The following is a 26,761-nucleotide window of genomic DNA, read 5'->3' as shown; positions in this document are numbered from 1 at the left end:
AATCCTTTGGAATAGATCTAACAACATTTTCCATTGCCATGACGAATTGGAGAGAAAAATTGTAGAATCTAGAGAAATCATCCTCAACCCTGTACATTTAAATAATAATTTAAGCTACAACCTCCCAGACTGTCATTCTGCTGGGATCACATACTGGCGCTCACGAGATGCTATACACATGCACTCACCCAACAATGTGGCCAACGAAGGAACAGCTTTGAATACGTTAACTGCATCATTTCACGTTAAATATGTATAGTGACTTTCCTGTGCTGTTCACAATTTTTTATCTTCAATGTTTAATATTTTTTCTTTTCTTTTATGGAAACATCTGAAGAAGGCCGTAAAAAGCCGAAACTAGTCATGTGATACCATTAAACCTTTTTCCTTTACTCTCGGTTTATGTCATTCGATTCTTTTAAAAAATATGTTTAACAACCGAGTAAATCAACCTCAGTACACACACACACACACACACACATATATATATATATATATATATATATATAATTTGTCTGTTCATAAGAGTGTTCCTATGCAATGTACTCTTGTAACTTGCAATCACTGTACTTATGGCAGCTGTTTTTGTCACTTAACTTTTAGTGATCCTATGCATCCTATGTTGTCACACAATTGCTGTACTGATGGCAGTCATTTTTGTCATTCTGAGTTTTGCTTTGAATCTTGATAACAAACATGCAGCTTAATTGTGAGATTTTGAACACTTTTCACAGGAAAACAGAAACTAGCAAGTGAGAGAGAGAGAAAAGATAAAGGAAGAAAGCTGGAAAGGAAAATGCTGCCAAGTTAAATTTTGTGATCTTGGAAAGGTTTTGTGTATCTTTCTAGTCTCCAAGCAGAAACTGGAAGTTAATATTGAAGGGCAGTACAATGCAATCAGCGAGAATTTTGTGTGTTCATTTGAGAAGCAAATACTCTATAAATATAAAGTGAGATGAAATCTGTAGTAAAGTCTTTTTTTCTTTTTTAATTTATTAAATTGCCTTTTGACTGCTTGGTAATATTTATTTCTTTTTTCAGAGCCATTATTTTTCGTGTCTATTTCAGGAAATAATAAAAGAAAGATGTTTTTAATTTAACTTCTTAGCTAGAAGAAGATGCATTCAAGTATAATAATTGAGATATTTTACTTCTTTTATTATAATTAAGTAATCTGAAAACTAAGATTTCATACAGACCAATAGAATAAAACTTGCTTCTTGTCCAATCCAAATGGAAGCCATGCCTTCTAGTCCCTTGCAGAAGCCATCTGACACAACTTCTGCTCTCTGCACTTCCACCCCCCTCTTTCTCTCTCTCTCTCTCTCTCTCTCTCTCATCAATGACACCACTGTTATAGCACCAAAGATAAAGCTGATATCCTGGCATCACTCTTTTCCTCTAATTCTTGCATAGATGATGAAAGCAAATCACTATCTTCCATGCCAGCAACCAAGCATTGTCTTTCTGCAAAAAAAAGACTTTTGAAGAATGTTAGATAACCTGCACAATTATAAAGTTTTCTGGTCTGTGACATCTCTCTTATTGTATCAAATGTTGTGCTCACAGCTAACACACCTGTCCTCTATTGTCTCTTCAATCTTCTGTACTCAGCTGGAACTCATGGAAACAAACACATATCCAACCCAATCCAAAAAAAGGAAGATAAAATCCTATTGGCCAATTGCCATCATTTCAATCCTCTCCAGAAGAATGGAGAAATTATTAATAGTGAACTTCTTCACTACCTAGAAGCTCACCAATTAATCAGTGACTACCAGTATGGATTCTGCCAATTAATCCACAATTAATCTCTTAGCATACATCACCTACTACTGGGCGCATGCCAAGGAAAGGTTGGAGGCACGGGTGCTGTCTCTCTTGACATTCCAAAGCTTTTGGCTGTGTGTGGCTTCAAGGTCTGCAAAATAAATTGCTGTCTTTGGTCTCCTTGCAACTCTGTAATTGGGTAGCTAGCTTTCTCCAAATTAGAGTAGTAGTAATTTGCTTCAGTAATTGAGCTCTAAAGAATGAATAGCACATCATTAGCAGAATACTTATAACAATGGCATATCAAAAAAAAAAGAAAAAAAGATTGCACCTAAAAACCTTTGATCAAACAGTTGATAGATTGAAGACTATTCAGAGAAAAATAAAGATCACTACTTGATATTACTATTCAAGATAAAGAGTGTAATACCTAGGTTGGAGTTCAGACCATGGTGAAACATAACAGCCATTAAAAAAATCCAAATAGCAGTGGGCAGGTTATATTGCAAGAAGTAACACTTGAAAATGGACTGAGATATCTGAATGATACTGCAGAGATAGACAGGAAGACCAAACAGATATTGGAAGGATGAGATTTAAAGAGATAGCTGGAATTCAGTAGTACACAGGTAAAGATAGTTTAAAATGAAAGTATTTGGGAGAGAACCTTTTCTAGCAGTAAATAGAAAGTGGCTGATGTAGATGATATGGAGGTGACAGGTTTTTTTCATTGTACAAAACAAATGCAAGAGAATGCACATTATAGACTTAGCATGTTCTGTTGGTTCAATCAGCCCTATCAGAATTTTAATTCATTTTACATGTGAAGTCAAGAACACCTTTCAGACTATTTGCGCACAACACATTAAGGTGAAAATGAAAGAACTACTTGAATGAAATGAGGGAAATTAGAGGTGAAGGAATAATAATTTCATAATTATTATTCTTTGACACCTCCAGGGAGTCCAAAGACTCATCGAGGTAGATCACCTGCTAAACCACTCGGCCTACCAGGCCGGCTGGTTGATTAAAAATAGAAGTGTGTATACTAAAGCGTTATTACTAATTAATCGGATGAATTGTTTAGTATACATTTGGATGAATGACCTATATTCATTATTTCTTTGGCTTTTCTTTTGCAGCTATTATAAACCCTAAGGTCCCATTGGGAAGCAAGGATTCTTCAAAGAGTTTTAATTATGATTATTCATATTGGTCACATGATGTAAGTAATTCAGTTACTCACTAAAATATAAATTTGTTTCTTTAATTCTTATTTATATGGAAATCTTTTTGTTTTATGAGCAAGTTGTATGTAGGGATGTACCAAATATTCAGTTTTGTTTCGGTATGTTTTTCAAATATTCGGCTTCTGCTGAATCAGTAGAAAGATTCGGTATTCAGCTGGCTGAAGCAGAAAAATTCCTGTTACCTGCATCATAACAAACACAACCAACAGGGATAAGCCTCCTCTTATGTTGCACAACCACATACAAAGGCATGCTGTTTGCTATAGGTAATTTCTTTGGTGTTTTCATTTTAATAAATAACATAAAACAGATTTACCTTATGTATATATTTTTATTAGTATAAAATGTTTGGCCTAGTATCGAGGACATCTTCAGTATGACTCAAATTAAACAACAAGAACAGAAACCAATATATCCAACAATCATTTCAGACAAATTATGGAATGACAAACATGTTAGAAATAATTACTTTAATTTCCCAACATTTCGACTTTCATATTAAGGTCATCATCTGAAGTATACACACACACACACACACACACACACACACACACACACACACATATATATATATATATATATATATATATATATATATATATATATATATACACACACACATATATATATATATATATACACACACACAGAGACAAGCTATATTACTATAATACAAGCTATATTGGTATATCCAACAATAACACTCAAACTGCATATACATGGTGTAGAACATCATAATCTAATGGCCATGGTTATGTCTTACATTCTTATATGTCATGTTATTGTTTTTATTTAAATATGCAGTCTTAAAAGTTGTTTATATTATGAAGTATTAAAATTTGTCTTAAAATATTGAAAAAGACAGTTTTAGGAGCACAGAAAAAACTAGAAAAAAGAAAACAATGGAAAACTGTTTTACCAAATTATATGAAGGCGAAGAAGAAATAAAAATGTCTGACATACCACAGCCAGAAAACACAGATAAAATAGAAATAATAATTTAATAGAATCAATCATCTCAAAATTGAGAGATTGGAAATGATCTGGAATTGATGGAATTTATAATGAAATGCTGAAATATAGAGGTAAAGAAATGACTGAAAACATGAGAAATTTAATTAAACATATCTTAGAGAAAAGACAGATTCACAATGAATGGAGAATGAATATTATGATACTAATATTTAAAAAAGGAATAAAATCTGAACCTCGAGACTACTGAGGAATAAACTTACCATGTGCTACCCTGAAATGTATACAGGAATTATCAAAGAAGAATTTGAATCATGTCTGTAATGATAAACAACAAGGATTCTGTAAGGGTAGATCATGTACTGATGCTATATTTGTTACGAAGAGCATATAATAGAAAAAGAAATGGAATTTAACAAACCAATATTTATTATCATATTGCAATCCATTTGAACACACATGACATTCACTGTGAAATGTATAGGACTGCACTCTCATAAGTTTGGGGGACTGGGATGTCTTAGAGATATTGTGGTTGCAGAACAACCATCCACATTGGACATCTGATGGAATCAGTACTACAGCAGATAAAGGTCATTATTTGTTTGAAGGGCAAACACAAATGATGAATTAAGTGATAATTCAGTTTATGAATAACATGTATATTATTAGAAATGATATACGTGCTGTTTTATTTTCCTCTTTTTTTTTTTAACTATACACTTTAGGATGCATTATTTAAGTTTCTAAAGCTTAAGTTGAAAAAATAATTTATAATCACATTTCATGCTTAAATGATTACATGCAACAATTTCAAGACAAATAAATAAACAATAAAAAAATTGATATTAAAATTATTAAAGAAAAGTGACATTAACCTCAAAAATCCCACTAAAATTAGTGGGATTTTTGAGGTTGGATGTTATTGGAATAGAGCAACACTTACTTCAGAATGGTATTTGAGGATGGATCAATAGGTACTGTTTGTTTTTGATTGTGCTCTTGGTCATAGGGTCCAAAAAAACAAGAGAACCCATATTGTCACAGTCCACTATGTTGCTTCAAGAAAACGTTTTCTGACATTTTTGAAACTAAGATAATGTTTTTCTAATAGTTTGCTCTTTCAGTCTTGAAGCCAAACATTCACATTTGACTTTGACAAATTCATTTTGTGAATGTGGTTGTTCAATTCTAGACATATTAAATGAGGCACTGTTGATAAACAAGGTGAACAAAATAAACAAGAATAAGTAAATCAACTTTGCATTGATTTGATATCATTAAACCATTTTAATTTTGTTACATTTTGCATCACTTTCATTATTTATATACTCCATATTTTCAGGAGATTTGTACTTGTGAAGCCTCACTATATGAAACAGCACTTATGGCACTTTATATACTAGGGTTATTTGAAAAGTTTGGTAAAAAAAAATTCGTTAAACACATTTTTTTTTGAAAAAAATTACCTTTATTTCTCAACATAGTCTCCATTGAGGTCTTCACATTTGGTCCAGCGAGATTCCAATTTTTTCATCCCATCTAAAAAGTAGGATTTGTCAAATTGTGCAAAATAGTCATTGACAGCCTTAATGACATCCTCATTTCAAGAAATTTTTTTTCCCACCAAGCCAAATTTTTAAGTTTGGGAACAAGAAGTCAATGGGGTCAAGGACAGAGAATACGGTGCACGTGGAACCATTTCGAACCTCAATTCATATAATTTTGCCATTGCGATGGCTGATGTATTGGACGGTGCATTGTCTTGATGAAAGAGCACTTTTTTGTGCACCAATCTTTGCTGTTTATTCTTCAGTTCTTCTTTTAAACGGTCCAGCAATGATGCATAATAGATTCCTGTTATTGTCTTACCCTTTTCGAAATAGTCTATCATGATAATTCCATGGGAAATCCCAAAAAGCAGTGGCCATCACCTTCCCAGCTGACAAAACAGTCTTCGCTTTTTTTTTTTTTGGTGCTCTTTCACTGGGCATTGTCCACTGTTTTGACTGTTGCTTGGACTCAGGTGTGTAGTTTTGGATCCAAGTTTCGTCTGCAGACACGAATCAACGCAAAAAATCTTGCAAATTGCAAGTAAACATTGCCAAAACACTGCATTTCACATGTGTTTTTGATCGACAATCAACAATTGTCGTACTCATCACGCGCACAGCTTTTTCATGTGCAATGTTTCGTGCAGGATATTATACACCCATTCAGTTGAGATGCATACAATCTCAGCAATCTCGTGCGCTCTCACTCGGAGGTCTTCCACAACGATACCATGGATTTTGTCAATCATTTCCTTCGTAGTGACCTCAGTCAGGTATCTGGAGCTCGCTTCATCTTCGATGGACTTATGATCATGTTTAAACTCATTTATTCAAAAATGAATAGTCTTTAATGCTAGTATATAGTTGCCATGAACTTCAACTAACTCGTCTTTGATCCGCACGGACGTCCACTTCTTCAAATAAAAGTGTTTTATCACTGCACGAAATGCTTGTTTTTCTCCATTTTTATGAAAAATGCGAACACGGTTGCACGTGACTAAAATTTTGCTAGGGGTCATGAAAAAGATGATATGTGCCGACACTGGTATGAATGAACAAATTGTGTCACCATCTATTGGAAATAGACGCTACAGTTATATGGTGTTAATGGGACATTATATCAAGCAATACTTAGTCTTTATTTGAGTTGTAAGTCAGCAGTTAGAATTGAAGGAAGTACAGGAAGATGGTTTAATATTAAATCTGGTGTCAGACAGGGATGTACATTATCCCCTCTCTTATTCATTATCTATATGGATCACATTATGAAGGAAAGTGGTATTAAACCTGATAAGGTGTTAATCTCAACTTTTTGCTTTATGCGGATGATGTTATAAATAAATCCGCTTCTAAATACGCTACAAGTCTGCAAGATTCCCTGACTAAATTGAATAATTCTTATAATAGATATGGTATGAAGGTCACCATTAAAAAGACAAAGACAATGAAAATAGGCAGAAATATTGAAAATATCAGCTGCATTATGAATGGAGAACTTATAGAACAAATAAAACATTTCAGCTTCTTAGGCACACTTTTTAGTGAAGATGGTAAAGGGTCAAAGCTGTATAACTGAGAGGAGACCTCCACATAGCCTTTAAAGGAATGCGGTGAACCGACCAGTGCTTCTGACCTAATGTCCAATCCTCACCTTCTCGTGGTGCACCCTGTTGGATATCTACTTGGATACTGAACGAACGAGTATGGGCTGGCAATTTGGGATTTAGCCGACCAAATTGTATTCTTATTGGTTAAACTAAAATAAAAAATGATGGTACGACATGACAAAATTTCATGCCGGCTGGGGCGTCGCCCGGTTAAACAACGCCCCCGTTGTTTTTGCCAGGGAACCAGGGTGAACAGCAAAAAGTCAGCTACTGGAACAAATCTGAAAACAAACCTCAACTCAACATCACCAGAGTTAAAGATTGGTACTATCAACGTAAGAAGCCTGAATGGCAAAGAAATTGTGCTAGCTGAGGAATTAGATAAGTACCAGATCAACGTACGGGTGACTGAAACAAAAAAGACAAAAACTGGTGAGATCTTTCTGAGCAATAAATACAAAATGTTATATTCAGGCAATGACAATCAAGGAAAAGAAGGAGTAGCCATAGTATTCAACACATAATATGAGGCTAATCTTCTTGAATGGCAGTCAGTCTCAAGTAGAGTAATGTGGGCAAATGTGAGAATGGGGAACTGGACAATGAGACTTATTTGTGCCTATGGTCCCACAGAAGGTTCTACTAAGGTAGAAGTGGAGGAAATTTTTTGAGATTTTAGAGAAAGCAACTGACACAATGAAAAAGGAAAAGTTGGTCCTTGTGGATATCTAAATAGCAGAGTAGGAAATGATTGTCAGACATGCAATAATATTTTGGGAAAATTTGGAGAAAAGAGCAAAGCTAATAATAATGGCAAACATCTGTTGGATTTCTGCTCACGACATGGACTGGTTATTACTAACACCATGTTCCAACATATAAATGTGCACAAATTCACATGGAGAGAAGAGCCAAGGAATAAAAAAAGTCTCATTGACTGTGTTATTGTCGATAGTGATGTTTTCTCCCTGCACCAGGGAGAAAACATCAAATTTCAAGCCTTTGATCGCTTTTTCTACTTCAAGTATGGATATGTATTCTTCACTGTATGCCTGTTGAGTGCTTTTTACCACAGTGCTATCACTGCTTGTTTCATTTAGCAATTTTTCAAAGTAATTATTCCATACTTCAATGATATCTTTTTTCCGGTTTTTATGTCACCTTTATCATCTCTAATTCCTTTTACAACTCTCTTTCCTCCATTTCTAAGCGTCTTCAGCAATCTCCAGAATATCTTGTCCCACCCCTCTTGATATTTATTTTCTATGTTCTCACCAAAGTCTTCCCATCACCTTTGTTTAGCTAGTTTTTAACAGTGTTCAGCTTTCTTACATTTCTCTCTGTATTCTTTAAGAGCACAACTCTTGATATTTATTTTCTATGTTCTCACCAAAGTCTTGCCACAACTTTTGTTTAGGTAGTTTTTAACAGTGTTCAGCTTTTTTACATTTCTCTCCGTATTCTCTAAGAGCACAAGCTGACTTATTTGGCAAGAACTTTTGATATGCTTTCTTCTATTACTTCATTGCCTCTTTAACTTCCTGTATCCACCAATGAGTTCTGATTTTTCTATCCTTGCAGACAACTTCACCAACATGCCTCTCTGGCTGAATCAATCAGTATTTTCTTCAAGGCTTGCCACTGAATCTCCAAGGTTTGGTTCCTGTTCTCAAACACTTTCATTTTTTCTTCAATAACTGCAGCATCAGTTTTATTATTGAAAGCTTCTAAATTATTTGATAAAATTATATTGTACCATTTGATCTGATACTATCACTTTTTGGGAGAACAAAAACAACAACAAAAAAAAGAATGATTTAAAAAAAGTACTGCTGTGTTATATAATTCTTCAGTTCGGCTTTTTTATTTTGCTTTTATTTTTTTTGCAGGATGGGTTGGGGATATTTAACCAACTATAGATAGTTCTGATTATAAGATTATAATTTATTTCAAATTGCTTACAGGAGACATACATCATGAAAATTATGGAAACAACTACTCCGTTAGAGTAAAACTTTAGTTTTAATTTTTAATTAAATTAAATTTAATTTTAATTAAAGTTTAATTTTTTAGCTTTGTTACAAATGAATGATAGTTTCTTAATGTCTGTCGTTCTGCATTAAAAAAGTGATCACTGAAGGAATTGATTTTGATGAAAGATTTAAAACTGTGAGGAGAAAAAGAAAAAAAAAAGAATAATTTTAATTAAAAATGAAAAATAATATTAACCACTACTTTGTAGAATGATCAAAACACTATTTATTGTATCAGTGTCATAAATAACTTCGCTGTGCATGTGTTACTTGTATTAGTTACTCTTAGGGAGCAGTGATATCACATCTAGCATTTGTAATCTCACAAATATTACTGCCTTTTACTTATCAATAATTGTTAATTAACATTGTAATATCACTAGATGTATCATAATAGAGATCTAGAAAAGTTAACAAATTAAAATTCCAAAAATAGTAGTGAGTTAAATATTTAATTTACTTACATACATACTTCAAAATATCCATATTATTACTTCATTATTTTTCTCTTTGTTTTTGATTATCTTTAACATTCAAGATAAGAATGTTTGCTTTTTATCCATAAACAATAATTATTTGATAATTACTGTATAATCATTGATTTATAATGTTAATTCTTTTATAGCCTACAGATAGTTCATTTGCATCTCAGTCAGTGGTATATAAAGATATTGGAGAAGAAATGTTGCTACATGCATTTGAAGGGTAAGCAAGAATTCGTGTTATTTAGTTAGGTATGCCAAAGAGAAATATCTAAGATATTTAAAAGTTTTTGTAATCTTGATTATTTCATTTCTTTAAAGAGGAAAGATCATACTATAAAACTTTTACAATGGCCTCTAGAACATGATATTGTTTTCTTTATGTATGTCTTATTTTTTAAGATTTTTTCTTTTATCCTTGTCTTAAATTTTCTTGTTATTTCTTGATGCACTTGCAAATTTACAAGTGGAGTAATTTTGAGTCCTCCAAGGGTGTCCCAGCTGACCATATTCGTGTTATCATATCTTAACTGAAATTTTATTTTGCATAAAGCATTGTGACTATCTCTGATAATCCATTCCCCAAGTGTACTCTTACACAACTTCAGGATGATTCTTTTTTTCTGCTGCTATGTTGTTTCAGCATATGCTCTAAAATATCTTCAGTTGTATTGTATATATTTTTCATATTCCCTCATTTCTGTCTATCATCTAAACTTTGTAATGCACAAACTTTCAGCCCATCATAGGAGCACTCCGCAGACATTTTACCATTTTGATCACTCACCTCTCCATTTCTGCATCAGTAACAAATTCAAATGACTAAACCTGTTGTATTCCATGTGTGGCTTTGTCACAATCTTAGAGAGGAATAATAACCTCCTTATCTCAATTAGTAAGTGTGTTCTTCACCATCGAGGTGATACTTTGAGATATTTTGTCAACTTTTGCAACGTGTCCTCTCAACTTCAGTTTTCTGTGTATCATCACTCCCAGATACCTGTTCCTCATCATTTTCTTGCAGTCCAGTTCCTCACAGTAATACACAGTTTGTAATTTTGTCATCCCAGAGTGCATAACTTCATACTTGCTGCATTAAACTGACAACCATTATCCTTTGTCCACACTATGAGATTATTTAAATCATCTAGCAGATTTCCTACATCACCACTATTAACTATTGCCTTTTCCAATTTTGTATCATTACCAAGCAACTTTTTATGTTAAGCCCATATGCAAGGGGTTGCTTAATCAACCTATAATACATTAGTACTGTGCATAGATAATGAGCTGGGAAAGGAGAACCTTATTTACATTTGATTTAAAGGACTGTATATTGTATTCCTTGGAAAACACATCAGGGGGGAAGACTGTTCCACAATACAGCAATAGCATTGAAGGAGGAGGAAAAGAAACTTGTTCTGTAGGTTTCAAGGTGTACTGTGAAAGGATGTTGTGTGGCAGCTCACGTGTTCCAGTGGATTTAGTACTAAGTGGGGGAATTACTGATACTATTTCAGATGAACATTTATCACAGAAATATTTATAGAATATACATAATGCAGAAACCAAACAACTGTGCATAAGTGGGAGGAGTGTGTTGGTAAGAGATAGTTATTAATCAATCTAATTGCTCTCCTCTGTATTGAGTCGAGCATTTTGAGGGAGCGCTTAGGGATCCACTCCAAATGTGAGAGCAATATTCAATAGCTGGGCAGATTTGTGATTTGTATAAGGTTAACAGTTGTTCAGAGGTGAAGTAACATCTTGAGCGAAAGAGAAATTCTAGTTTTTAGAAGCTGAGGATGCAGTGGTCGTGATGTGTTTATGCTAGGAGAGCTTGATATTAGGGCGATTCCACGAAGAGAAATCTCATCTTGTCTGGAAAACTGAGCGTTTTCAAAAATAATACTGGGAGAAAATGGTTCTTTTTTTGTGAGAAATGGGACAGAACTGGGTTTTACTAGCATTGACATTGATGAGGTTATCTGAACCACATTGGAGGATTGCTTGGAGATCAGAATTGAGAGCAGTAGTGGTTGATGTTCTGTAGGTTGAGGTGAATTGTGCAGAGTAAAGTTTATCAAATGAAAGGGAGAAGTGCAATGTGCTGTCATCTGCAAAACTGTATATTGGGTTGGAGGTCAACTGAGAGAACAGAACCTTATGGAAACCTAGCATTAGTTGAATGGTGAGAGGATAAGAAACCATCCACAATTATACATAATGTGTGTCCAGACAGAAAGCTGCCAATTCAACTGCAGAAGTCCTGAGACAGACCTAATGATGACAGCTCCAAAGCTTTTGACTGGGTCTGTCAAAAACTTTGGAGATATCACGTGCAACCACTTGAGATTCACCAAACTTCTCCATGGCATTTGTCCAGAGATGGATGATATACATGAGCAGATCTCCTGTTGATCAGTAGCAAAGGAATCCATACTGGTGGTCGTTTATTAGCTGGATGCCTTCGAGGTAGTGTTAAAGCTCGGTATTGATGTTTCTCTCCTTTACTTTAGATAGGACGAGGTGAGTGAGATAGGGTGGTAGTAAGACGACAGTGATTTGTTGTTATTTTTGGGAATTGGTTGAATATAGGCTAATTTCCAGGCCGTCGATAGATACCAGTGGAGTAAGAGAGTATATACAGGCAACATAGGATAGGAGTCAGTTCTGGTGCAGAAATCTTGAGGACAATTGGAGGAATGCCAAAGGGGCCAGGAGAGTTTTTTTGTGTCTAATTTGAACAATATTTTTCTGATCTCTTTCTGGCAAAAAGGATATAGGGGACATTGTATGTTGAGCATCTGGAATGGTTTGTGGGGGGAGATTTACCGTTGTCAGTTATACCTGCATTGGAGGCAAAGTGTGAAGCCAGGAGATTGGCTTTTTCTGTGGGTGATGATGCAATAGAGCCATCTGAGTATGATGGAGTGGGAAAAGTGTTGGGCAAAAGTTGCGACCAATTGCTTTGGCAAGAGACCAAAAGGCTTGGCTACCGTTTGGACAAACTGCAAGTTTCCTGCTGTTTTGCTCTTTCAAAATATGTTTTGGAACCAATTGATAATTTTCTTGCATCTGTTTTGGGCTTGAGTATAAGCACTAAAGGAGAATGGAGTTCTTGGTGTTAGCAAGTTGTGGTATGCTTGATTTTTCATTTGTACAGCCTTGGCACATCTGGAAAACCAGGGTTTAGTTAGCGGAATGTATGTTTCCCCATGCCAATAATTTGGCAGGGAGAAGCATGAGCAAATGAATGCATGCCAGTAAGGATTACTTAAGTGATATGTTCAGTACATATGTTTGGGTTGGAAAGTCAAAACAATAGTCCAACCATGGGAATGAGGTATAGGAGTCATGGAGACTGTCTCACTTGGCAGTGTTAAAATGCCAAACTACAAGCAGCTGGATATTTCCCTCTCAGATCTCTTCTTATAGCATTATTGTACAAATTAAATAACAATGGCCAAGTATGGAGTCTTGTGGTACACAATTTCTCTGATTCTACTTCATCAAATATTACTCTTTTGTCATCTGTCCATCAGCTATCCTATTATCTGTGTCATCAACTTCGCATCCATCTCTCTCTTTGCTCCAGTTTATTTAATAGTTTTTGAATCTGCTAGACAGCTTAGTTGCTGAATGTTATTTATTACTTTTTTTTTAATGGTATTACAACACCAAACTAACTAAATTATAAAAGAGATATGGATTAACTGGCTTATATTTCACGGGATTTCAAACCAGCATCTTCAGAGCGCATGTTACAGTTAACATGTGACAATGAGTAAGTGAAACAGTTCAAATTGTAATGGACAAAAGATAAAGTCCTAATGTTATAAAAAAGAAGAATTGTAGTTAGGTAGGAGTTAATCTTAAGATAAGTTCCCCAAATTTTTGGCAAATGAATGTAACCATACTTGTTCAGGTTAGGAGAATGCTTCATGGCCATGATTGACTCTAAAAATAATCTTCCTGACCTGTTATGACTTCTATAAAGGAAATCTGTTTCTTTCGTCTAATCCCTATATGAAGGGTTGTTCAAAGCCTGGTCTGCCATTTTAGACATGCCATAATAATGGTAGTGAATGTATTTTTGCTGGTTTGAAATCCAGCAAAATATAAGCCAGTTAACAAACATCTTTTTTATAATTTAGTTGGTTTGGTGTTGTAATAAGTTATGAATAATACTTTTTGAGGCATCCTGTCAAATGTCTTTGTATAATACAGTCATTCCTTGACTTACGTCCGGGTTCCGTTCCATCCGGCAGGACATAAGTCAAGTCGGACGTAAGTCGATACATTAAATCAACAGAGTTATAGGGGTTAGAGACAACTCTAATAAGTACATATATTGTCCTTTAATTTTTTAAACCTTATTATAAAGCTGTGCTATGTGTTACTGTGGCTATAAAACAGGAGAATAATCACCCAATTATTTGCTATGGCAAATAATTTTCCTTCGTAATAATTTTATCCAATTTTTCCACAAACTCCTTGGCAGCCTTCTCAGCACTTGCAGATTCCCATACAATTTCACATTATGCAGCACAAATCTCTGCTTGAATCTTATGAACCAACTTGAAGAAGCGTTGAATTTGTAGTCATAATCGGGTTCCACTTTCTCCTTCAACATGTTGAAGACACTTAGTGCCTTAGCGGTTATGGGCACAGTGCTAAGGGGTATGCGCTTTTGGTTCAGGTCCTCAATGCATAATGGAAGTAGCTTATCCAGTCACTGATAGGACCTTGTCATTGCTTCGTCGCTATCGTTGAACTTGCAACTTCATTTCAAGATTATTTCGAATCAATTGCTCGCTTCTTTTTCTGTGATTCACTAGGTTTTTTAATTGGGCACGTAGGGGGCCACATTGCACAAAATATCACAAAATGTTTAACGATAAATACACAACCCATTTCTCAAATACAAAATCAACAGAGGAACTGTTGAAGACATATGCCAACTACCGAGAGAGGTTGCTGCTGAAAGCGCTGTTGCCACTGTGCATGCTTTATTTTAGGCTCGCTTGCATCTTGTTCGAAAGTATACCTGAAAATGTTATATAATATCTTTCATACTTCATGTAAAGAAAGTCAAGGTATGATATACATTATAGATGTGGTGTAAATGTAATATTTTTATTTTCTCAATTTTTGATTGTTTATACTAGTAGAGTAATATATATATTTTATATAAGATTTTTTTTTTTTTTTCAAATAGCTATAATGTCTGTATATTTGCCTATGGCCAGACTGGTGCTGGTAAAAGTTACACAATGATGGGTAAACAAGAGGAAGGCCAGGAAGGTATTATTCCACATATATGTAAAGACCTCTTCCGCAAAATAAAAGATGACAGTAGGGAAGATGTACTTTATTCTGTTGAGGTAAAGTACTATTTTCATTTAAAATTACTCCTATAGTTAATGTATTGGAGGAGCAAAGTGCAAGAGCAAAATTTCAAATTTTAAGAATGTCTCAAACTAGTCTCAGTAAAAACCTTTGTTAACCAAGCTAGATGCAGACAGTAATTGTGCTGTTGAAATAAAAGTTTTGGATGTTGATCTCTTTCAGCTAAGACAGACTTACTCAATGAACTTACTTATTCATTATTATCATACAAGATAATTTTATATATATAACAATGCCTGGTCAATTCAAAGTTCAAGAGAAAGAAAATTATTTACTTTTGAATAAATACATTTACATTTCTATAAAAATCACTTATTTGTTGCTTCTTTTTATCATGCAAAGTAAAATTTAATAAAAGTAGATAGAAATCCCCCCCCCCCCAATACCTGGTATTTCTGAAAAAAAGTCACAAATGATCCTGTCATATTCAAATTTTGCAGTTCCCAATCTGTTTAACAAGTTTTCTTGTTAGGCCCACTGATCCAACTATCTTTCAAAAAAAGAATCCTTTATTTCCAGTCTTAATTTTGACAACAGCAAAAATCTGTGGACAAGATGAGGTTTCTCTTCTTTCGATAACTCCAACATCTAGTCTTTTCTTGGCATTTGTAACACTGGCAGTTTAATGCCTCAGAAATTAAGTTTTCTTTTTCATTCATGGTGTTAGTTACTATCTAAACACCAGTTATTCTATACAGACCACAAATATGCCTGGCCATTGAATACTCTTCTAATATTTGGAGTAGCGCTCCTAAGAGTGCTTTAAAAATATGAGAGAGCAATTAAGTTGATTAATGAACCACCTCTCACAGTTCACTCCACTCTTTCACATGAAAGTTCACTTTTTTGCAGCTTGTATTTTCTAGAAATATTTCTGTGGTCACTGGTCATCGAAATTGGCATTGATAGTTCTCTTGTTTTCATCTTAATCTGGTAAAAAAAATGTGCAGCTGGTATTCAACACTCCTTCAACAGTTCAACTCCAAACTTGAAGATCAGCTTTCTTTCTCTTCATAATAGAAGGGTGACTGTTCCAAAAGCAAACTGTTTGCTTATGAACATGAGATTAAACAGGATCATTGCATGTGATAAACATGCAATGATCCTGTTTAATCTCATGTTCATAGCAATTAAATAAAAATTACTTCTCCGTAACTCTCAAAACAGTCAATCTTCACCTGACAGGTTAATCCTGTGAACCATGCAACTAACTCATAAAGTTTCACCTTCCGCTATCTAATGATAATTTCTTCAAAATGGCCAGCACACTGTTATTCTCACTGCTGGTTATTTATTTCTTGCATTTTTAATAATTCATACATTTGTTTCTTTGTCTTTTAATTAATTGCATTTATTTGCTTCATTTCTGCTACAGTAATCCCTAAATTAATCAGCCTCAGTGGGAGAGCAATTTGCTGGTTGGATAATTGAAGGTATTCTTGTGTGGTACTACAACAGAAGCCACTTGGCCTACTAACCCATTCAAGGGTTAGTTAATTGAAAGTTCATTTATTTAAAAGTCAGATAATTGAAGAATCACTATATTTCATAATTCCATACAGACACATCTTGATTCTAAAATTTGTTATCCAATTTAATGTGTGTGTGTGTGTGTGTGTGTGTATATATATATATATATATATATATATATATAAATTGTTTTTCATGTCCAGTATAGTGTCTTCTTAACTTTATTGAGACCTAAAAAATATCCAAATAAGTGAATTTCAGTTTTATTTTCAGTTTTTTTTTTTTCCTTCAATAAAGTTGTCTAAATTATGCTTTATGCTGCTTTTAATGTTTGTAAAAACAGACAACTATAAATTATATTTTAATAAAAATTCGAATGAAAATGCATTCTGATAAAAATGGCATCTGCAGGATTTCTGCTCATGATATTGATTAGTCATTACCAAACAGTCATTACCATGTTCCAACATAGAGATTATTATTATTTCCTTCACCTTCACGGAGTCATAAGACTAATCGTGTGGTAGGTCAATTCAAAGTCTATCATACCATTCCTTAAACTCATTCATAGTCTGCACATTCATCACCCATGCAAAAACATACTTTTTTTAACCCTTTTGCAACTTCCAGAGATGGCCCCTTGTCTTGCCAGCCTTGTTGGCTAAGTGGTTAGCTTATCTACTCTCCAGCCAAGAGGTGTGGGTTCGAATCCTGCAAAAGGCATGGATATTTGTGATTGTCCTACTAACCAGTTAACATATGTACTGCTCCCTGTGTCCTGGCACAGTATGATCTTTGATGTCTTTGTGCGATAAAAAACAAATCAAATCAAGCTCTTGTCCTTCCCTTTGTTTTACCATATGAAAAATCTCCTCAATGTTAACATAATAACTCTTCAATAGCTTAAATGTCTGGATTCTATCCCCCAAACTGTACAGTCTGCATGCCCTCAGTCTCTCCTCATAATCAACATTGTACAGTCCTGATATTATTTTTGTTATTCATCTCTGCACCCTCTCCAAGGTTACTTCATCCTCTTCAAATCCCAGTAACCAGGTTTGAGCATGGAAATTCACAGAAAAGCATGAAACTGAACATTGCAGCAATTCTCTGAGATGTCTTCACAACCTTTGCAGTATGTCCTCGGAACTTCAAATCTCTATCCATAATCAACCTGAAATTCCTTGCTTCCTCCACTTCTTCCAGTATAACCTCACCAAGTGAGTATGAAATATCCCATTTGTGGATCCAAATTTTAAAACCTTACATTTAGTTAAACTGATACCCACATTCCACCTTCCCAGCCTATTCAAATCCTCTTGATGCACCAAAACATCACACTATTACTAATAATCCTCCCGAGCTTCACATATCATCTGCAAACAACTAAACAGTTCCCTGTAGTCCTGTGACAATATCATTGACATAAAAATTGAACAGCACTGGTCCCAGAACTGAACCCTGTGGAACTCCACTTTTAACCTTCGTATACCCTGATACTTCTCCCCCATATACAACTCTGATATCTATCAGAGAGCCAATCTCCAATCCATTAATCTGATATTCAGACCCATATAATGAAACTTAAAAATAAACTTGCCTTGGTTGAAAAATGACAGTGTATGTCTTACCTTCATCTGCTGCTCTTGTTACTCTATTGTAAAAGGTAACCAGATTATTAAAAAAGAGTGTCCTTTAACAAACCCATGCTGGCCCGCATAAGTAATATTGCCATCGTTTACCCAACTGTATACGAGTTCTTACCAATTTTTCTAAAATCTTAACAACAACAGAAGAAAATACAAACAGGTCTATAGTTTGAAACCTCCATTCTTCCACCACCCTTATGCATTGGTACTATCTTACCCTCCTTCCACTCTGCAGGAACCTGCTCCATTGCACGAGTTTCATTAAATAGTGAAGTTAACAGCACAGTCAATTCCATAGCACAGCCCCCTTAAAACACATGGTGAAATTCCACCAAGTACCCTGTCTTATTGACATTTGACATACTCAGAAGATTCGGAATACATCCTCTTCATTCACTTCTAACATTTCACCACTCATTATCCTTCTAGGAATGAAGCCTGCAGTACCAGGATGGAACACTCTAATAAAATTATCATTAACCATGTCATCTGCTTTTGTTGTCTGATTCCTATCTCCGCCCAGTAAGATAATCTGTTGACTATTATTTTTCCTCCTACTCGCCACACAGAGAAAAAAAAAAAAAAAAACCCTTTGGATTCTCCTTAGATTGCAGCACCAGTCTCTTTTCATATTCAAATTTTTCTCTTCTTACAATTTTAGTCAGTTTCCTAGTCTGCAGGGTCAGACTAGGAAATACATTCCTCATGCAACTGTTCTTCACCTCTCTTTTTCTATGCCTTATGTAATCTATTTTTCTTCTGCAATTTCCCTGTTCTTCCTTTTGTTACCCATTTGATTCCAGATTATCTTCTTCACTTGAGGTATACAATTTGTCATTGCTGTCAACAATTTTTTCTTAAGTATTTCCCATGCACTGATGCCCCCCTCTTCCTTTAAATTCTTTTATCCGTTGCCCTGTTGCAAGCTGATTTCTAAGTCTATGATAGTTATTTGCCTTAAAATTCCACATAACTTCTTTCTGTTTTGATACCTTCCCATGCCTATTCATCATTCATCTCCAAGTCAGGACCACATGATCACCAATGGGGGACAAGTATGTCATCCCAGTCACAACCAAATCCTGATGCTATGACCAAATCAAAAACTCGTGATCCTCATGTTTCTTCCACCACAAGACAGTTGTCCCCCAAGAAATTCAAAAATCCAGTTCCCTTATTGCTGCATGTTGTCTCCTTTGACCAGTTTATATCGCTATAGTTGAAGTCCTCCATAATGATCACTCAGCTATCATCTCCTCCAGCTGCCTTTTCACATTTCAAGTTTTTGATGTTTTTTTCCTACCCGAAGTATTCATAAGCACTCTTGTTTGCTTCTTGAATATTTTGTACTACTCTCACTGCTTGTTTTGTTTAAAAGTCTTTCCAAGTAATTATTCCAGACATCTAGGTATCCTTATTTTCAGGTTTCATGTCTCCTTTATCACCTTTGATCCCTTTTATAGTTCTCTTTTCTGCATTTTCGAGCTTTCTCAATAGTCTCAAGGACATTTTGCCATCTTCCTGATATTTATCTTCACCGAAGTCTTCTCATGACTTTTGTCACGAGCATCCATCATACTACAATCAGTAGATCGCAGCATGGTGGCTGCTCTTCTAAGCATGACACCCAGACCAGTACCTAGGTTGTCTGCTGAAGACTTGATGTCAGCACATCACACCTGAATGGTGCAGCATAGGAAGCAGCTACCACAGTCTCAACAGCTGCCTCGATGCTTCCGTTCTAGTGGCCTCATCGTCACTCGAATTTGCACCTTTTCTGTATATTTCGTGCTTCTTTCCCCAATTAACTCATATTGAGCCTTTTTCTAATCTAACTTACATGCTAGCTTACAGCTAACTTACTTTTTATCTTACATCTAAGAGCTATGAGCTCACCTACTCCTATAGAAGGATCTTACATTTTTCATACTTATATCTCACATAGTAATACATTTGTCATAGGTTCATACTTTTGAACCACCAACTCGAGCCAATGAGAAGTCCATCACTAGACATTCCAAGAAAGGTTCCCAACAAGTACTGTGCCTGTGCAGGGTAATGGATTAATGAAGTACACTCCTCCAGAGTCGAATTTAACAATGGTCGATAGCCAATTTCCTATGATAAGCTTGTGTGCATAGGTGCATCATTGGAATGGCATTTCCTCAGATTAAAGATAGCACTAAGGCCTAATCCTTTTCGTATTTTGCAATGAAGCCAGGCATATCGTTGGCCACCTGGACCTGGTATCACGAGAGTAGTTCACCAGGAATTTCAAAATTTTTGCAGTCAGCACTCATCAGGCTTCCCCTCATGATTTTTATAGACAGAACTTGTAAGTTATCTCACTAGCTGAACTAGGGCTCGATCTGACACATTCACTTCAAGGAAGTCATGTTTACTCCCACCAATTACCAGTGATCTTGATTGATATTCTTTCACTTAAACATTCAGACCACTGGCCAAAATTCACATTGGCAGTAACACCTGTCAAATGATTATTGCGATTGCTTTGCTTTAATTAGACAGTCGTATTCCCCTGGTCCATGCCCTTTCTGAGGCGGCTGTTAGTTGTCGGGCAAAAGTCATGCCAGACGGACCATCTGGCACGCCGCACAGTTGAGGCATTCCATGAGAAAGCTTCGATGCTGGTCCAGGCTCAACCGTTCCATCACTGGACAGTTTTGCCCAGTCCTCAGAGCCTATCCTTGTCCCTAGATTATGGGATAAGGATTTCTCTATGTTATTTAGGGCATCTGCAGACTTATTTTCTAGAAACGTTTGGTATACTTACTTCTTTTCAGGACTGCTATATGTTTCAGTAGTGTGACAGACTACACTACTTTACTCCTACTTTAGCAACAAGTATGCAAATAGACAGTATCATGTTTCACATTTTACTGGAGTAGGGCAGGAAGGAAAATATATCTTAGGAAAATCATGGTCAAGAGAATTTGCCCATATTTTTATGCATTCTAAAAGAAAGTTGCGGTAATGTTTGTAGTAAATGGTAAGCTTACTGTCCTACCATTGTACAGTGTGATCAGTGATTAAAGAAATTTCAGAAAGTTCACCAGGAAACCAGAATGCAGTCTCTCTGGATGTTAACTTATCCCCTAAAACATTTTTTCTGAAGGACATGAAAATCTGTAGAGCAAAAAAAATCAACCGATAACTGAATCATCAAATACTGACTATGTGCAAGTAAAAATATATCTGGAATGTGAAAAAGAAAAAAAAATGTTTTTAAATGTTTACTCGAACATAAATTTTGAATTACAGTATATGATATGATATTTTGAATATAGTAATTCAGATGAGTGTTTATGAATTTTCTACATAATCTTATTAGCATGTCTCATGTGATGCCTTATGGAAGTAATATTTGATTACACAGTTGAGAAAATCAAGCATAAAATTTTCATATTTTTTGACAGCAATATATTGTGTTGGGGACAATGAGATGGTGACAGTTATCTGTCATGTACTTCTTGTTGATACCTAAGACACATTGATGGCCTCGAACCAGCTATCAGTAGCAGCTAAGAGTTAAGATTGGCTGCTGATCTTTAAATTGTTAAGATTAAAAAGAGCTTTGCCTTTGGAAATAAAAGGGAATAGAATATTTATTTCATTTTTATAATCATATTTATGTTATTATATTAATGGAATGTTATGGTCATCCTTTACAACCACCTCATTGTCATAGAAATAATGTTGCTTATTCTGGTATTGATGCTTATACACACATATCAGCTGCCTATTAGAACCCTTTATGCAGATGTACATTAATGTCATTTACACAACATATATGCAAAATATTTGGTCATGTTCATCACCATGTGTTCTAGGCAACTACTTAAGAATAATAGTCAGTAATCATCAGTAGTGGCGATCACAATGGAAAAAAAAAGGATCTTTTGGAATTCAATAAATGGCTTGTTGTGGGTACCTGTTTGGCTGGAGCTATGATTTTGAAAACAGCAGAGCTAAAATTTCTCAAAATGGAAAAATAACTCGCTTTTGCTTGTCTAAAGAGGCTTAACTGTGGTCCTCAAACAGTGGCAGGAACAAGATCACTGTCATCTGAGAAGGCTTGTATGAACAAACACAACTTCCTGTGTGCAGCAATCCTGAAGCATTTAATAAAGGCTGTTCCTGACCCATATCTTACCAGCCTATGTGCAAGGAATATTATGTGAAGAGGATCAGTATTGGCAGTTGCATCCCTATCAGATAACCACTGTATGAAATAAAAGTTTGTAATTCACTGGCTGGTATGTGTACATTGACTATTATTTACATGTTGTTTCAATAAATTAATAATGTAGACTAAATAATAACGAAAGAATTTTGCTTATTATTTTCAATATTTTGCCAAAGATCAATTGGCATCTTCAGGTGGATTAATACACTTGTATCAACACATGCAGACAGTATCACTTCAGTGAATGAGAATGAGCAGAAGTACAGGGATGTCCATAGTTCAAAACTATGCCGTAGCTTTGGCTTGACTGTTGGGCGATTGTCTGCAGATGAAAGTTTCCCATATGAGAGACAGTTTGATGCAACCATATTTGTTCAGTTTAAGAAAGTTAATAAGAGCTTAAGCAGATTCGAGGAACAGCTTCTCAAATTTAAATATGCTTTGGTGAAGTAAAGTGACTTTTTTCCCCATTGGATTCTGTAGCAGGTATCCAGGGCATGGTGTGTTAACCTTAGTAGCCATACTGGTTGTGATATTCTGATGTTGACTGTCCATCTGCCTGTTTGGCCTTAGTATAAAAAAAAGAATACTACCCCCCACCACCCCTCAACAACATAGATTGCAGCAAATCCATCACCATTCCATATATCTGTTGAGTCTTTGAAAAAGCCAAGATCTTAAAAATTCACACGCAATCTTTTGACTACTTACAAGCCATACAGAAAGTTAGCATCCCTGATTTGCTTTCTCAAAGATCAACTGCAACATATAGATTTACCTCGATCTACCAGGTATCCACTGGCCTGATTGGCCGAGTGGTTAGTGTTTCTGCTTTCCAGCCAAGAGGCTGTGAATTCAAATCTCACCAATGGCATGGATGTTTGTGATTTGCCTGCTAACTCTCTGTGGAAAAGGCATCTGCGACCCTACCACTTCTAGCAGTAGGCTTTACTCCCCAAACCCAATTAGGTCTGGGAGTGACCATATGGCATCAAAATGACATCATATGAATAACTAACTACGAAGTACCTGCAGCTGCAACCATTCATGTGATGGCTACACAGCAGGACAACTAACATCAGAATACCAAGACTATATCCACTACTGTTGCTTCTCAGGTTTGATAGATCATGCACTTGGATACCTACCACAAGATATGGTGGTAAAAAAAAGTCACTTTTTTTTTTTTCCCACCAGATAGTGTGGCAAATCACTTCTGGAATCAGCTTCTTCCCTTGTGAATTTTCCTAACCTGAACAAATATGGTTGCATCAAGCTGCCTTTCATATGGCAGACTCATCTGCAGACAATGAGCCCAATAGCCAAGAACACCCAACCCAAGCCAATATAATAGGTGCCATTTGCTGAAGTATGCTTCTCTGCATGTGTTGATACAAGTGTGTTAATTCCCTGAATATGCCAGTTTAACTTTGCTGAAATATTAGGAATAATAAGTAAAATTCTTTAGTTTAGTCTACATTGTTAATTTCCCAAAACAACAACATGTACTGTGGGCTTATTTATAAGCCCCATATATATTATATATATTTTCAACAATATTTTAACGAAATTTTTGTATATAATATATAATATTTTTGTATATAATAATAATATATATAATAATAATACATCATCATCATCATCAAATTCCTGCCATGAACCCTCAAGGGGTATACAGGATATGATAGTACTACATGAAAAAAATTACATCATTATTAATTTCCTATCTACAATTTTCCTCCAAATCAGTCAGTTACTTGTCAAGACTCCAACATTATCAGATCTTATATTTCTATCGTCTAAAGCACTTTGTACCGTATCAATCCACCTATATCTTGGTCTTACTCTGGGTCGTTTTGCTGCCAACCTGGCAGAGAACACTTGTTTTGCTAATCTTTCCCAGCCCATTCTGTTTAAGTGACCATACCACCTGAGATTAGCTCTGCTAACGCATTCCTGGATGCTGACAGCGTCAAGTTCTTTCCTAATATCCTCGTTTTTAATATGATATTGCCATTGATGCCATCTGTTCACGCTTCTAATTTTTCTCAGGACTCTAATATCTGCGGTCTCTAGCCTTTGGTCAAGTGTTTTACTTCTGACCCAGCTCTCAGATCCATAAGTTAAAACTGGTTTGAACACTGTCTTGTATACAGCTAATTTAGTGTTCCGACTAATTTCTCTCTTATTCCCTATGAATTTATTCAATTAACTTCCCACCATACCAGCTTTGCTGATTCTGTTGTCTATTTCTATATTTAATTTACCATCTTCAGTAAAAATCGTGCCAAATAGCTGAAATGTTTTACTTGTTCCACAGGTTCTCCATTCACAACACAGTTGACATTTTCAATGATTCTGCCTATTTTCATTGTCTTTGTCTTCTTATTGCTGACCTTCATACCATATCTATTACAACAGCTATTCAATTTAGTCAGAGAATCTTGCAGACTTGTAGCAGATTTATTTAGAAGTATAACATCGTCTGCATAAAGCAAAGAGCTGACATTAACATCTCCAATTTTGATATCATGTTTAATACCACTTTCCTTCATAATGTGATCCATATAGATAATGAATAACAGAGGGGATAATGTACATCCTTGTCTCACACCAGATTTAACATTAAACCATCTTCCTGTACTTCCTTCAATTCTAACTGCTGACTTACAACTCAAAAAAGACTAAGTATTGCTTGATATAATGCCCCATTGACACCATATAACTGCAGCGTATTTAATAGCTTCTCTCTTGGCACCCTGTCATATACCTTTTCCAAATCGACAAAACTTAAATACAGATCTTTGTTATATACCCATGCTTTCTTGACTATTTGTCGTAAAGTGAAGATCTGATCCTGACAGCCTCTATTTGGCCTGAATCCAGCTTGTTCTTCACCAAGCTTTTCTTCCACAATTCTTCTCAACCGTTTCTCAAGTATATTTGCATAGATCTTGCCAGGAACACTCAGTAGGTAAATGCCTCTGTAATTCTCACATGCAGTTTTATTTCCCTTTTTTATATATGGGTACTATGAGAGCTCTACTCCAATCATTGGGAATTCGTCCCTCTGTCCAGGCTTTCTGAACTATGCAGTGCAGCCACTGTAAGACTCTTATACCACCATACTTCAGCATTTCAGGTCGAATATCATCTACTCCTGCTGCCTTTCCACATTTCAAGCCTTTGATGGCTTTTTCTACTTCAAGTATGGATATGTATTCCTGACTGCATGCCTGGTCAGTGTTTTTTACCACTGTGCAGTCATCACTGCTTGTTTCATTTAGCAGTTTTTCAAAGTAATTACTCCATACTTCAAGGATATCTTTTTCTCCCATTTTCATGTCACCTTTATCATCTCTAATTCCTTTTACAGCACTCTTTCCTCCATTCTTAAGCTTCTTCAACAACCTCCAGAATATTTTGCCACCTTCTTGATATTTATTTTCTATATTCTTGCCAAAGTCCTCCCATGACTTTTGTTTAGCTAGTTTTACACAGTGTTTAGCATTCTTGCATTTGTCTCTATATTCTCTAAGAGCACAAGCTGACTTATTTGACAGGAACTTTTGATATGCATTCTTCTTTTCCTTCACTGCCTGTTTAACTTTCTGTGTCCACCAGGGAGTTCTGATTTTTTTATCCTTACAGACAACCTCACCACATGCCTCTCTGGCAGAATCAATCAATGTTTTCTTCAGAGTTTGCCACTGAATCTCCAAGGTTTGATTCCTGTTCTCAAACTCTTTCATTTTTTCTTCAATAATCTTTTTGTATTTTAGTCTACAGTTCACATCTGAGAGCTGCTCAACTTTTATTCGCTTTAAAACTTTCTTACATGTTATTCTTTTCAATATTAAATTCAATTTTATCCTGCTCAAGACTAAATAGTGATCACTTCCAATTTCAAATCCTCTGTATACTCTGGTGTCCTGCACCAGGGAGAAAACATCACTATCAACAATAACATAGTCAATGAGACTTTTCTTATTCCTAGCCTCTTCTCTCCATGTGAATTTGTGCACATTTTTATGTTGGAACATGGTGTTAGTAATAACCAGTCCATGTCCTGAGCAGAAATCCAACAGATATTTGCCATTATTATTAGCTTTGCTCTTTTCTTCAAATTTTCCCAAAATATTTTTTTATGTCACAATCATTTCCTATTCAGCTATTTAGATTCCCAACAAGGACCAACTTTTCATTTTTCATTGTGTCTGTTGCTTTTTCTAAAGCCTCAATAAATTCCTCCACTTCTACCTTAGTAGAACCTTCTGTGGGACCATAGGCACAAATAAGTCTCATTGTGCAGTTCCCCATTCTCATATTTGCCCACATTACTCTACTTGAGACTGA

General features: G+C 35.3%; 1 protein-coding gene across 4 annotated transcripts in view; it reads left to right on the top strand.

The window, feature by feature from the left end:
* Nucleotides 1-26,761, top strand: part of unc-104 (kinesin family member unc-104) — a 942,286-nt gene that overhangs the window by 118,454 nt on the left and 797,071 nt on the right. For all 4 annotated transcript variants that reach the window (XM_090394094.1, XM_090394092.1, XM_090394093.1 and 1 more), the window contains exons 4-6: nucleotides 2,913-2,995; nucleotides 9,811-9,890; nucleotides 14,889-15,054. In XM_090394094.1, coding sequence (XP_090250220.1) covers nucleotides 2,913-2,995; nucleotides 9,811-9,890; nucleotides 14,889-15,054 — 329 coding nt within the window. The remainder of the gene's footprint in view (nucleotides 1-2,912; nucleotides 2,996-9,810; nucleotides 9,891-14,888; nucleotides 15,055-26,761) is intronic.

This window comes from Typopeltis vanoorti, chromosome 6 (genome assembly GCF_054136105.1).
Source record: "Typopeltis vanoorti isolate ZY-2024b chromosome 6, IOZ_Tvanoo_1.0, whole genome shotgun sequence".
NCBI classification, from domain to species: Eukaryota; Metazoa; Arthropoda; class Arachnida; order Uropygi; family Thelyphonidae; genus Typopeltis; species Typopeltis vanoorti.
Note: the sequence above shows the minus strand (reverse complement) of the source record. Positions and strands in the feature narration are given on the sequence as shown.